Source organism: Anser cygnoides, chromosome 1 (genome assembly GCF_040182565.1).
Source record: "Anser cygnoides isolate HZ-2024a breed goose chromosome 1, Taihu_goose_T2T_genome, whole genome shotgun sequence".
Taxonomy (NCBI): Eukaryota; Metazoa; Chordata; class Aves; order Anseriformes; family Anatidae; genus Anser; species Anser cygnoides.
The window spans coordinates 40,058,586-40,073,756 of record NC_089873.1 but is presented as its reverse complement, the minus strand read 5'-3'; the positions used below and the strand labels follow the sequence as shown (position 1 = coordinate 40,073,756).

The following is a 15,171-nucleotide window of genomic DNA, read 5'->3' as shown; positions in this document are numbered from 1 at the left end:
GCACAGAAAGCAGAGCACAGATAGAGTGTTCAGGCTTCACTATGAGTTACGTTGTCACAGGACATACTACTAAGCATATGCTCATTAGGACATGAAAAGAAAATGAAATAGTCTTTCCTCCTCTACCTCCTCGCTTCTCCTGCTTATAATGTTGGAAATGTAAGGAATTCCAGGGACTTTTAAGTCCTGTAAGCAAATGGCAGAGACGTACTTAGAGTCCAGTACTTAGAGTCCTGGACCTCTCTTTCTTGTCACTAGCCGGAAGAGACCTCAGATGCAGCAATGCTGTTGAAGGTACTGAATTACAGTCAAGCTCCTGGGCTGACGCTTGTCACAACAATCACATGTGCTGCTTCTCTCTCCACTCCCTGTTATTGCAAGCCTATGAATTAGCCATGAATTAAGAGACCAAATTGTGCTTTCTTTTTCCCCCTAGCAGTCTTCTTGCTATTATCTATGAAGTATATCACTACCACCAGATACTTAAGGTTGATCTTCCCAGCCAAAAACAAAACAGAACGGGATATTCCCAAACTCAAGCCTTTCAACTCAATAATATTATTTTCAGAGTGCAGCTGAGAATTTGTTAATAAAATAAATATCACATTTAAATACTGCATGTACTACAAGTGCTGACGAAGAGCATTTTTTAAAAGGAGTAAGCACGATACATGTGCAGTGTTTTCCTAGGGTATTCGACTTGCAAATTCAACCAGAAATCAATAACAATGGATTGCAAGTTTGCAATTTATGTTTTTAACGGATTCCCTGGCATATTCAGTTTAGCATGGATGCTGATCACATAGGTTTTTGTTTGTTTGTGGCATATTTTGTAGCTACAGTATTTAAAAATTAATAAACAAAAAGTCATTTTCAATATACAAGAAACAGAATGGGTAAACAAATATTGATGTGGTGAATCTAGAAAGGCTACAATTTCTTTGGATTACTAATGTACTAGGGCTTCCCACTTAACTAAACAATTCACAATAGTAAGCACTGAAGTGGGTAAAAAAGTATTTGTAGAACCGGCCTTTACTGCTGTTCTTATAGAGGAAATTTCATACAAGCAAAAAAAAAGCCCAAACAACTAATTTGTTCGTATGTGTGTGCTTTTCTAGCTCCGTATAACTGCATACTTCCCATCACATTCTTTGTGACATGCTTATTTTTTCTTTTTTAATAGTTTGATGAAAGCTCTTTGGGGAACACAAGAGCAGGACAATTGTGGCGATGACCAGAAATTAATGAGTATCATCATATCATTATCATAGCAGCCTTTGAGGACAATGTTAAAAGTCAGCATCGTACCAGGCTTCAGAAATAAGCCTGGTGCTTCCTGCATTAGCTGCTGCTATCTGTTTATCAGATACATGTGTGGCCTCCCAGTGGTGAGTGATGGGCTAACAAAAGTTACTTTTTACATATTAGGTAGGTTTAGAAAGCAGAGCTCAGCTTTGAAGCCGGGTAAAATTTAGGTTGCAGAGGAAGAAAACTTAATTTTAATTGAGGACTAATTCTACTTTTGATAGCTAAATCATTCTGCCGTAGCCAATTTGCTCACCCACAAAAAACTATCTGGTATGTAATTGCTTCAACGCTGATTAATAAATAATAACTGATTATGTTATGATGGAGAGACTATTTGCTGGCAGCTAATAACCAGCACCTGAAGAGAGGGCCTAAGGCAGAGCGTCAGGCCTTTAACCCAGGCAGTCATTAACTGACAGAAAATGATTGGTCTTGAGGTCATTATTGCTATTACCTACAAATATTAATATATTTTTCAAATATAGAATAATTTTCTAAAAGCTACAGGATGGACTGCACAATAAGCATGGATTATTTTAGAGAGAACTGATGTTTGCTGGGTGTGGTTTTTTTTTAGCAACTAACAAATGATGGAACCCACTAGAGAAAGTTATTCTGAACAGTTTTTCAACCTCTGTTTTTTTTGTTTGTTTGTTTGTTTGTTTTTTAACTATTAATGAAAGTCAAGTCTTCTGGGCTGATCGCCCAGACTTCAGGCAAACTGCACTGCACATGAAGAAATACCCAGCATCTCATGAATGGTTAGAATCATGACTCTTCTTCCTGTCTTAAGGACAAGTACAAAACCATGTTCACATGGCACTGAACCTAAAGTAACAAGAGCTGTGTGATGTTCACTGATCCTGACCTACCTCTGCTTATGCGACTTCATTCACAGGCCCTTTCCAGGCAACAAGAATTTTTCACATGTGCAGAAGCAAGTGACTACTCCTGCATTGGTGCCCTTTTTGAGAGCTATTTCAGTGATGCCAAGGCAAACTGAGGGAGTCTCCCAAACACAAGCTTAACAGAATTCACTGCAGAGACACTGATGCTGGCTCTCTGCAAACCAGTTAGCACTATGGAAGCAGTAATTATCTTATTTTCCTTTAGCCAGATTATTACAGCTCCACCTCACTGGACAGGATAAGACTTAGCTGTACCAAAGTACTGAATTAAGATCTTTACTAACCAGGAGCTTGCGATCTCTAATTATGTCTGGGATAAAACAATAACACAATAACAGCAGTGCAATAAAGCTTGGCCTTATTCCAGTTACCTCCTCTCATAGATCTTTCTTAGCCTCAAGGTCTTTCTCTGTATCATGACAAATTACTCAGCACTGATGACTGTACAGTAATGTTTAATAAAACTAAAATCAAGACCCACCCAGCCGTAGAGCTCTCCTTAAAATGTCATGTGCATCGATTCAGACACCAAGTGAAGGACTTACCCTGGGCAGCAGAACAAGCTCTGGTCAGGCCCACACACTGCCAGTCCTGCAACATATGCTACGACCAGTTTGGATAGGAGTGGGAGCAGCCAGAGTGAAACCGTGCAAAATTCTTCTTCCAACACTCCCCTCCAACAGCATCATCACCCAGTCTGCCAGCCAATTCTTAACTGCTAATCATTATCACCAGCTCCAGCACCACCTGCACGTGCTCTTCTAACCCTTTCACCCAGAACTCTTCCTGAATCCACTCCTTTCCACACATTTTTTCTTTCTAACAGATATTTGCCCTGACAAGAGCCATACGCTTTAAAGCTGCAAGTTGTCACTTCATTTCCATAGTTATCTCCACACCCCATTCACAGCAGAAGAATGATAGAAGACGAATCTCCCTGAAACATCTCTTTCCAGCAATGCATTCATCTCCACTGATACACTCTGTCCCTGAGCACTCACTCCTTCTACTAACTGAAAGAGAAAGAATTAGCAAGGAAAAAAAAGCAAAGAAGAAAAATAACCTATGAGACAGGTGCAGGAGATAGTGAGTTTTTATGTTCACCTGACTACAGAACAATAAGAAGCAGAGGGTTTGGAGAATAGAAGCACAGCTTAACATGAAGTAAAAATCAATCCAGATAGGGGAAAATGAAGCTACAACAGTAGGAAAAAGCCTGGTGGATGGAAAAGACAAATAAAGACAACAGTGAGGAGAAGAGACGCAGAAGTGATGTGCCAGACATTACAATGCAGTCAGCAATATCTTGCTTTTAAGAATTACTGACAAAGAACATACGTATGAAGTGCGATTAGGAAACACAACACACAAGTAAAAACAAACAAGCATGTGAAGGTAAGCAGAGTCTTCTAGATTATTTCGCTGTGCAAGATGACAATACACAGATCCCATGATTTTCGCCGACTACAGCTGGCACAGCTGCAGTGCGGTATAAAGCTATACAAAGATCTGCTAAGCCTGTTCGTAAGGATATCCCTGCTCCATCAATATACCGTTACCTCAGGAAGCACCCTGGTAGAACTACACTGCTCCCTAACCCACAACAGAAGAGGTATCTGCACCTCAGTCCCTTCTGCAGGAATCAAGCTGCACCCAGATAAAGGCAGTACCAGCAACGATCTGAATCATTCCTTGTAATCCCAGATGAATCTGAGCAACAAAGTATATAACTTTAATGCACATAAGAAGGCAACTCTGCTTTTAAATTACCTGCTCTGGAAGGGATTCTGATCAGACCTATATGGACTAAAGAGTTATGCTAATGATTCCCATACACTGCGCTGTGCTTGCATAAAGCACAACTTGTCTTAATTCCCCTTTCCAAGTTAATTTTAGTGTGTGAAATACATAACATCTCCATGTCTGCAAGAATTATATAGGATATATCAGTATTATTACTTTGATTGACTACCTATGTTTTCTAAAATTCAGATTCTATTTATAATATGGTATGTATTTGAATCTCATGCTTGGGTTAAGGTTAATTTTGAGGTCAATGTCATTCTTTGAGAAAAACTGAACAGTTAACGTGTAATCATTTTTGAAGAACAAACCTGCTTTTAATATCACTGTTTCTTTTATTCCTTGGAGAGTTTATCTACCCTTGACCACAGCAGTTTAGTAAGACTGGTCAGCTGAAAAAGAGATGAGATTTTAATCATTAGCATGCTTTCAAAATCTGAAAAGACATTTTCCCCAATGCTCCCCAAACATTTTGTGAACCAAAACCAAGCTCATGAAAGCAGAAGTATATGCAAGCTGAAATCTTTTAGGGGTCTACAGAGTAAGTATAATGTACATTGCGTTAATTGAAGAAAGGTTCCTCCATGCAAGAAACTGCCCATCGAAATGCTTCATCGTGGGGGTTAGGTTCTTTTTCTTGAACGTTCCTTTATTATTAGGAGATAACTTAATTTTTTCTTACATTTACGTTGACTTGCCGTGGATACTGGAGCAAGAAAGCAACTTCAGGGGAAACTCAGAAGTTTAGATTGCATGTCCCAGGAGTTCAGATAATTTCAAAAATTCACCTAGGTAATGTACACAAACTCCTGGGATTGCAATATAAAAGTCATGAAAAGATGGCTTACCTCAGCAGTTCATCTGAACAAACCCAGCTCTAAACTGTTTACCATAAGTTCATACTGTAAAAGATAATCTTTCAACAAATCTGAACAAGATGAACAGACCACTGACAAACCGAAAAATGGCAAAATATATTTAACCAGCAATTCATTGTAAACTATTTTGGTATTCCTGTGGCATTAATGTATCTCTGCGGAAGGGACACTACGAAAGAACAAGAGATACAACTCTAGACTTAGAGAATTTTATGGGATGAGAGACCATCTCAAACTATATAGGCTTTTGGCCTACAGGTCTTTGCCAAGATGATCTACTAATTTGTGCAACTGCTGGCAAAGTTCTGTACAGTTTAGTCTGGCTGGAGGAGTGAGTATACATATGTATGTCCTGCACGTGCTGAAGAAACAGACTCAAACATAACTGAGGCCCCAGTAGCCACAAATTCCTACCAAATTAATCCTTTACGTTCTCTTTGGATTCCTCTTAAATCTAAAGACTTGAGAACAGTTTTGCCAAATATCAGAACAGCAGAAAGTAACAGTTATTGTCTATATGACATGAGCATGCTTCTGTCTTCAGGATATCAAATATCCAAAAGCAGCAGAAGTCTACAGCATATGAGCTGCAAATAATGTTACAATGACATGAGATTCTCCTTAAGGCAAAAAGGAAATAGGCTGTATCTTTCAAATTGATAGTTCATCCCTCATCTTGCATGTATTTGCTTACACTGATGTTGGAAGTTGAACTGCTTGCAACTGGTTTTTAGATTGCTATAGGACATGTCAGGAGTGAAGTAACACAGGAGTATCATGCATGATGAGCTTGCAAGTGTTACCTTGTATTACAGAGCAAGGAACACAAGACCCAGCTACTACAGCGTACAGCAAAAACTTCCATCTTACAGGAGTTAAAGGAGAAACTCAAGCAATCACTGTTTGCTAAAGCAGAAGAATAACAGATCATTTTTAGCTTAAGACCAAATCCTTCAGCAGGAAGAGTACATTACCACGAAGATCATCAACTCCTACCTGGACAGAAGTCTGCTTAGGTACTGACTGATAAGGAGTAAGAAATGGCCTTAAATCCTAGCCTGTTCTACTTAGCTCAGTCTTCCAACTACTACAACAGCCAGAGGCAACCAGTTCCTCATCCCAAGAGCAATGCTTCTTGTTCAGATAATCAATCTGCAGGTAGCTGCACTAGGAATTAGGCATCAGCTCCACCATGCTCCATTCTTACTTCTTTGCACTGGCATTTGTGCAATCTTTTTTCTAAATTAACTCAATTCACTGAATATAATAATAATAATAATAATAATAATAATAATAATAATAATAATAATAATAAAGCTTTCTTTTTTCAGAATAATGATTGAAATCAGCAAATCAGCTCAACTAATGGTTCAGCTTGCCCCAGAGCTGCTACATGGAAAGGAACAGCAGGTCCCAGACAGAAGAGGCAGGTCTAGGAGCCTTTCCCCTTTGGTAATGGTGAGGTACAAGACCAGCTCACTCATCACAAGTGACCACTGGGACTGCAAGCATGGCTTCAGCAGTTCCAACATTCTTACACTTCTAGGGTAAATCATGTCAGAGAATCACTTCCTAAACATGCTTCTCCCTCACCTTCAATGGGACCAAAGGACAGTGTCAGTCTGTTGGCCATTATATGAAATGGCCCCCTGGTGTCCTACCTTTATTCCTCCATACCAATAAAAAGGTCTGGATCTACCCTCCCTCATCTTCAGCACAGCCCTGAATCTGTACTAGGTCTCAGGGAGTCACACAAAAAGCAGGGGCAAAGAACTGATTTGGCTGAAAACAATTCACACACTTCCATTATTTTTTTTCAGATCAGTTTTCAGCCATATTGTATGGCTGTGCAGAGGTGAGTGCTGGCACAAGAAGGCAAAGAAAATGTTTGGCTCAGAGAGGGTGGGATCAGCTCCTTCTACAGCAGCTGAATGCTTAGGATAGCTAAAAGTGATTATGGAGACATTTCATGTCTTGATCAACCACGGAAAGGAGGCCTGCAGCCCTTCCTTATGCCCCCAGGCTACAGCACAAATTTATAGAGCATTTGCAGAAGCACAAATTTAAAAATCCACTTTGCTCAGGCACAAAGCTAAAACTCCAGCCTAGCCCTCTGCTTCCAAAAGTAGCTCAAATTTGTTATTCACAGAAACTATGAAGGAAGGGTTTCTCTGTACATACACCTGTAAAATCAAGATGACAGCACTGTGGAATATTCTATTAAGCTGACAACATTTCTCATGTATATTTTGGCTTGTTATACAGTTCTGTGCTTGATATTTGTAAACAAAAACAAAACTGACATAAATAAAGGATTTTTCCTCTTTTTTTTTCATGGCATAATTCTTGGAACCTTGCCATACTTGGAAACAACAGCTCCAGAAAGTCAGTGCTTCCACCAAGCTGGAGCTCCACAGGAGGCAGATAGGATGTAAAGTCCTGCTCTAAAGCAATCTCTATGATATGAAGTACTTTATTGGCCTGTCGAGCTAGCACACAGCACACCAAGGGTCATGTCGGTACTAAAGGAAGAAGACTAGAAACCTTTCCAGTATTACTGTTTTCTTAGAATAAAGTCCGACAAATACTAGTATTGAAAAGGCTGTAGGAAAAACAAGAGAAAACTTCCTAAGAAAATCAAAGTGAAGTGAAAAGGCATACCTGAAGGCTTCATCAGGCAGACACACCTACTAAGCTAATAAGTTACAAAAAGTATTGAACAAACCAAAAATTTTAGATTTCAGGTTTTAGTCTGGAGAAGAGGAGGCTCAGGGGAGACCTTATTGATCTCTACAACTACCTGGAAGGACATTGTGGGGAGCTGGGGGTCGACTTCTTCTCGCAGATAACTAGCGATAGGACAAGAGGGAACGGCCTCCAGTTGTATCAGAGGAGGTTCAGGTTGGAAATTAGGAGACATTTCTTCTCAGAAAGAGCAGTCAGGCATTGGAACAGGTTGCCCAGGGAGGTGGCACCACCATCCCTGGGGGTGTTTAAGGAAAGGTTGGACCTGGTGCTTAGGGACGTGGTTTAGTGGGTGACATTGGTGGTAGGGGGATGGTTGGACCAGATGATCCTGGAGGTCTTTTCCAACCTTAATGATTCCATGAAAAACCTTTAGAAAAGGCCACAAGCAGTGCACACCATCATTAAATAAACTGGGAAATTTTAGGAATGCTAATCAAAAAAGTTTTTTAAGTATTTGATGTCATGATCCCTTACAAAAAGCAATGGTTTTCACAGTAAGAAAATGTGTATACAACATCAGAAATACTTACAACTACTCCACTCTTGGTGACAGTTTCCCGGTACGTAAAATTGCACACTGCCCAGGCTAGGTAATACGTGGACATGAGAGGGGTCTGTGAAAAGTGATCTGTAACCCATCCATCTTCTTCAAAAACAGAAGTTTCAACTGGCATGTTGGACAAAGATATATAAGTTGCTTGATGCCTGATGCTGATTTTGAAAGTGGCCTTGTAGATGGGCTCATCGAAGCAAGGAAAGGCTTTTCTGGCATGAGTAGGAGAAAACTGCGTAACACCAAGAAACCTGGAAAAGGGGCAAACAAAAAACAACACAGCTGTTATCGACTGTGACCAGCACTCTATTCACAGACATACTAAATACGACATTGCTTGACTATTGTGGTTTAACAACAAATGCAACAGTACAACCTATAGAGTGTCTGAACACTGCTTTATCGTTGTAGCCTTTCTTAGCATGAATTCTTACTACCTGTACTGTAACACAATCAATATAAAGTAACAGCCTACAAATTTGTAGGAAATTTGCAGGCAGCACCCTGATGAATAATGAATAATCCTTTGCCTCATATGAAACTTTGGGTTCTCACAGCAATTCTGTTCTATATGTGAAAAAGTTGGCCAATATTGGTCACACAATGCAGAACAAGTAAGCACAGTCCTCAGTTAAAGCCAGGATTTAGGAGCCTTCGGGGGGCTTGCTCTACCCCGAGACACTGACAGCACACTTTGCCTTTCTTTGGACATTACAACTTATGACCACGTCGCGTACTCAGGAGGGTCGTTGTTTTCCTCTGTTGATTGCTTCTTTACTGGCTGCATGCAGGTCTGTGACACGCTATGATACAGCACTAATGTTACTGTGCAAGTCCAGGAAAAACATTCTGGGACTTTTGCAAAATTACAAATACAAACAAATGATTTAAAAAGCACAAAGTAGTTTACCTTTTTTTCCACAAGTGCTTTTCTTTTGTAGTGTATTTTATAAAGAACAAATACACGTTGTCAGTTAATGGGTTAAATCATGAAAAGATCTCTGAAGAAGTCAAAGGCATTTATAATGCCATTGTATCGAATGGGAAAGCTTTAGTTTGACCAAAAGAAAAAATAAAATTATCTGCAACTATTTGCTTTGGAACTAAGCATATATTAATGCAGACATGGAAGAGGAACATTTGTGGGTAGAGATTTTCTCCAAATTTACACCATTCAGAGAAAATCCATGTGGGATGATCTCTTTGCAGAAACAAGGAGCTACACTTAAAAGGTAGAACAATGGGGTTCAATGGGAATATTTTCTGGAGGCACACAGGACAAGAAAATGACTACGATCTAACTGCGTAAGCGCAAGTATGTAGGCTTTTTGAGAGGTATTGAATCATGTCTCTGTTTTCAAGGTTCCATCAGCGAAAATAACCACGCAGTTTTAGATACCTGATAAACATTTGTCAGAATTTTAGAGGCTGATTTATCATCTGTTATTCCTCTGGAGGAAGAGGACAGGTGGATATGTTTGATGAAATGAAAATGGTGGGACCTATTATTAACTAGTCCATAAGCATTATTCTCCATTACGATACTCCCAAACACTGAGGGAGAAAAAAAAATAGGCAACTTTTAAGGAAAACAAAATATCTATTTTTTTTCCTAAAACTTCTTCGGTTTAATAAATATTTAGTAGCATTCTTTCATAAAAACAATGAAGAAATAAATTTCTTGAAATGTTACTTTTATCTCGCTATAGCGCATCTGTGCCTGATAGAACCACATCATTTCTTGGTGAAATGATCACCTCTTTCAGAGGACTTTTTTTTTTTTTTTTTTAACATGAAGTTTTTTTTACCACTGAAGGTTTTACCATTGGTCTTTTGTCTAAAACAAAAAGCCTTACTTGGTTAGTAATTACTGAAGGAATTCAGCATGTCGTATTCTTTTAACTAACCCACATTTTATAATGAGACAAATCATAATTCTTCATAAGGTTGCTAGATATATGGTAAAAAGTTGATGCCAGGTATTTCAGTGTTAATCCAAAAAAATTCCATTATTATCAGTGGATTTACACTAGTGCAACAAAGCCAAATCAGCCAATTAAATGAAGCAAAGCAACTTAATTTATATGCAAAGTATTTCAAGTGGACCTGATTCTGCATTCTAGGCACACTCTGAGCAGCTAGGAGTCAACAGTAGCTTCAAGTGAGCATGGAAAACTGTACCTGCCTGTTATTAATAAAGCAAGAATGATGAACTTTCCTCTGCAATTAACAATTTTAATGAGCTCAGACAAACATGTAAATGCATACTTTGGGACTACTGTATAAATACAGATACTCTCTAAAAAAGGAGTATTTTTCTTCCACTTTTTGGAGACTGCATCAGTAGTCTTGTTATGAGTTAGGCCATTGATATAATCTCCACACCAGAGTAATAAAACCTGGTAAACTCTGCAGCTTCTGTCTTCACACAGATAGATGCATATATCCAGATAGACGTAACTGGGCAAACATCGGGCAGTCAATATTTCATACTAAAAATACACCAGCTACCGATAACTGTGATATTTATAACATGCATTACTATCAAATATTGATTTGCTTGTTGTGCCATAAAGTAAAAGAAGCAGAAAGTTAAAAACTGCTTCGCAAAGACTAAACTGTCGTGCATGTCTAAAATAAAATAGTCTGTGTTTTTCTATTTCTCTCTGCTTTAGGAAGAAAACCGAGCAAAACTTCTATACCACAGTGCAAGCGAAGAGCAGGTTGAGTAATTCATCCACGTCTCTACATACTTCTCTGGGCACTGACATTTTTATCTCCAATTCCCCAAAATATTACCATAAAAAGTTGTACCTCTGGGAATGACAGCCTTGCAGCCTCTCTTCTCAGCATACCCACAGCAGTAATTTGCAGGTATTTTAATTCCACCTCATCTATTAAAGGAAGACATGTGTTTCCTCAACAACCTATCTATTTTGACATCTTAGTTGTTATAAGATGGAAGAATATGTCTGTTTGTTTTGTCTGAATGATGTAAGATTCTTTTTCTTTTTCATTTATGTCAAAGTTTGATGTTCATTTAAATTATGTGTGCATATTATTATGGTACTGTACAGTATCTCTGCATTAAATGTTTGTTGATTCAGTAATAGTAAATTCTGGCACATGATGCAAAATAAGTTTGTAGCTCATCACTTGCACTTCACTATTCAATTAAAGTATTAAAGATTTCAGTAAGAAAATAGATACTTTCATACTACTATAAACATCTTAGGCTAAATTATGAGTTTCACCTGTGAAGGGCACAGTAAATGAACTAACTTTACAAAAAAAAAGAAAAAAGGAATTATAAAGTGATAAAGTGAAGGCATTACTATGATTGTGAAGCCTCACAGTTAACCAGTTATTTAGTCCTCATGTACACAAAAAGTGGAAAACAATGTATGAGATCCTTTCACAGCAACCACTACTCCAACAATGTTGCTGTATTTTAGTCGAATATAAAGATGTCAAAAAGCTAAAGTTCTGCTGGAATATCAGGGTCCCTGAGGGCATGAGAGGAGTCTTTCTGTCTACCACAGCAGAAACTCTCCACGTTTAAGGGCTACAAATGGTTATATGCATTACATTAAAAATGGGTTATTAATCAAAATGCAAATTGTTACACTGCAAGAGCACACTCCGAACAAAGAAGTTTCGTGGTTTAGAATGTGTACTATTTATTTCATATCACAGAGAGTCATTAAGCCTGTGACAATTCAAAAGGAAAAACAGTATTTCTATTGAACACCTGAAACTGTAACCATGAACTGATTACAGTTTTATAAACAACATTTTACTGAAAGAAGTGTGAGCTGCTGTAAAGAAAAAGTGTCAGGGATCTCAAGATAACAATGCTACCTTACACAAGGTAAGGATCTTGCCCAATATGACTTTATTCGAGTGTATTAAAGCTGAAAATATTTATATTGAAAAGTTACACAAAAAGTTACTGAGAAGCACATTTTACCATTGCCTTCCACCCCTGTGCCTTAAACTGTCCTGATGAGTCTAAAAGTTAAAAAAAACTTTTTTTTTTTTTTTAATCATAACTGGAGCATCGACATGGAAGTACAGTGCAGTAACTTTGGGGAAATGTCACTGCAGCAGAGACTTGGCAGTTCGACTACTTGCACGTAAAGTTAAGATGCGCAGGAATGCTAACAGTTAGATAACTTACTGGGTTTGGAAAGTGAATTATACCCCCTGCTGTTACCAGTCTTGTTTTCTGATTTGCCTGTTTCCATACAGGTCCATTAAAACTTCTGATTACCAACTCACTAACTCCTCAGTGACAAAAGGCATTTTGTCTGTATCTTCTACAGCCGTACTTTTCCAATTTTTCATTTCATTTCACTGCAGTGACACATCACACAAATAACTCCAATGCCGTTCTCAATTCCAATATCAGAGTGTTTAAAACTGTCAACAATCACAGTGACAAAGGTATGTTTTAATCCAAGGGATGTAGATTTGAGCTGGGGAGCTTGCTTTTTCTGCCTGACTTACTTTTTTTTTTTGCCCTATTCTTCCAAGTGTAAACTCTTAACTTTGCAGGAAGTACAGAACTGGGAGAGAACCCGTCACTGCATGGATGTTTCAAGAAAGGGCAGATTATAAAAAGAAACTAAATCTAAAAGAACAAACGCTGACACGACGATCAAGAACCCATCCCATCCTTTGTTTGACAAAGTTTGACAGCAGTTAGAAAACTTTTTTTTTTCCTTTTAAATAAAGCCTCTCTGCCTGCCTGCCTGAACGGGGGCTCCCCTGTGACCTGCCCGCCGTGACAAGTGCCCAGGCGGTGACCCCGCTGCCTCAGCACCCTCGGGCACGGCTCAGGACCGGGCCCGGTGCCACCTGCACCAGGTAGCACCGCCCAGCTTTGCTCCGCCACTGCCTGCGAACCTACAGCGGCTCAGCTGCACCAAGCAGAGCAAATCGGTCCGTGGCACGCGAAATCCCACCCCACCGCCTTTTTTCTGTAAGTATTGAAGTAAAGAGCACTGAGAGGGGCGCTCAGCCCCCCACCATCCCCAGCAGCCGCCGGCTCCTAGCGCCGGCCCAAGTTCCTCACGCCCCCCCGGTCCCCCCTCACCTCCTCTCGCCGTGCAGGACGTAGGAGCTGCGGAAGAAGCCGAGCAGCTCGTTCTCGATGAGGGCGTTGTAGATGATCTTGAGGTTGTAACTCCGCTGCACCTCCAGGCTGCGGTTGAGGACGACGACGAGGACCTGGGTCTGGGGGTAGAGGAAGGAGCGGGCCACCCGCACGGCGCCGGCCAGCTTGTCCTCGGCCACGCGGACCGCCTCGATGTGCATGCGGTGGGCGTGCAGCACGATGTAGCGGCTGGCGTTGCGCACCTCCAGCTGCACGTTCACCTCCCCGCAGAAGGTGAAGTTCTCCATGAAGGCGCTCAGCATCAGGTTGTAGTGCAGCGGCCGCAGGTGCCGCGGCAGCCGCGGCCGGGCCCAGGGAGGCAGCAACCTCCGCCGCTGCCACTCCTCCTCCTCCTCTTCCTCCTCCTCCTCCTCCTCCTCCGCCGCCGCCGCCGTCGCCTCCCCGCCCCGCGCCTGCTCCTCGGGCTCGGGCCGGCCGTGGGGCTGCCCGGCTCGGGGCGGCGGGCGGGCCCCCCCGGGCAGGCTCCCGTTGCCGCCGACCCGCGGCGGGCCGTCGGCGGCGGCGCCGCACTCCTCGAAGCGGACGCTGAGCAGCACGGCCACCATGGTCACGGCCAGCAGCGCCAGGATGGAGACGGCGAAGCCCAGCACCAGGCGCTTGTGCACGGCGATGTGCCGCTCCGTCGTGCGGGGTCTCGGCCCCGCCGCCTCGGCCCAGGGGCCCGGCGGCAGCCCCCGGCTGCCGTTCCGCAGGGCGGCCTCCTCCTCGATCATCATGGGGGTGACGGGCGGCCGCTTCTCCCGCTTCTCCTCCAGGGCCATCACGGCAGCGCCGCCCCCGCCTCCCGCGGGGCCGCCGCCCCCCGAGGGGGCCCCGAAGGCATGGGAGGCTCCGAGGTGGGGGGGCCCCTCGGCCCGGGGCGGGGGGGGATCCTCGGCCCGGAGAGGGGGGCGCACCGCCTCTCGCTCACTCCCTCACCCCCTCCCCGAGGAGCCGCATCACCCTCGCCGCCGGCAGCCCCGCCGGGGAGCGACCCCCGGACGGGGCGGGGGGGGGGGGACGGGACGGGACGGGGTCGGCAGCGGGGGCACGGGGCGGCCGCGGGCTCTCGCCGCCGTCCGGCCGCCGGAGCCGCTCCTGCAACTTGTGCGGCTTCTGCGGGGCACTTCAGCACATGCCGGGGAGCGCACCCCGGCACCCAGGGGGAGGGCTCAGCCGCCCCGGCCCCCCCGCTAGCGCCGCCGCCGCCGCCCGCAGGGAGCTCTCCTCCCCCCGCGCCCCCCCGAGCCGCCGGGGCCGGGGTCGGGCTCCGCGCCGGGCCCCGGCAGCGCCAGAGCCATGCGAGCCCCGCGCCGCCGCGCAGGGCCCCCGGGAGGCGGGCAGGGGGCGAGGGTCGCCCCCGCGGGGCTCGCCCGGCACCGGACAGCGGCGCCGGGCCCGTCCCTGTCCCCGTCCCCGTCCTCCTCCTCCTCCTCCTCTTCCTCCTCCTCCTGGCGGGGCTGGCTCCGGAGAGTCACTCCTCGGCGCTCCGCTCTTATTTTGGCTTTTCTGTCTCCTGCAGGTACAGAGCGCTCTCCCGGCTGGCTCGGGCAGAGGCAGCTATATATAGGCACCGGGGAGAGGCGAGGGAAGGGAAGGGATGGGAAGGGGGGAGAGGCGGGCAAGCCCCGCCGCCCCTCGCCTTCAGCGGCTGCCGGCGGTGACGGCGGCGCCCCGGGGGAGCGGGCGGGGGCGGGAGGCGGGGGCGACACCGGGACGGGGGCGACACGGGGACCGGGGAGACACGGGGATGGGGGAGGCTTTTCTCCGCTCTGCCACCCGGGGAGGTCGCCGAGGCTGCGGGGGGAGCCC

At 43.8% G+C, this 15,171-nt stretch overlaps 1 protein-coding gene across 3 annotated transcripts in view; it reads right to left on the bottom strand.

The window, feature by feature from the left end:
* The window catches only part of TRHDE (thyrotropin releasing hormone degrading enzyme), a 211,060-nt gene extending 196,181 nt beyond the window's left edge, over window positions 1–14,879 (bottom strand). Inside the window, exons 1-2 of one of the 3 annotated variants that reach the window (XM_066993097.1) lie at window positions 13,300–14,879; window positions 8,179–8,452 (exon numbers count right to left, since the gene is read on the bottom strand). In XM_066993097.1, coding sequence (XP_066849198.1) covers window positions 8,179–8,452; window positions 13,300–14,141 — 1,116 coding nt within the window. In that variant the 5' untranslated portion in view covers window positions 14,142–14,879. The remainder of the gene's footprint in view (window positions 1–8,178; window positions 8,453–13,299) is intronic. The other 2 variants (XM_066993102.1, XM_013197875.3) reach the window with 2 other exon arrangements.
* Between the last annotated feature and the right edge of the window lie 292 nt (window positions 14,880–15,171).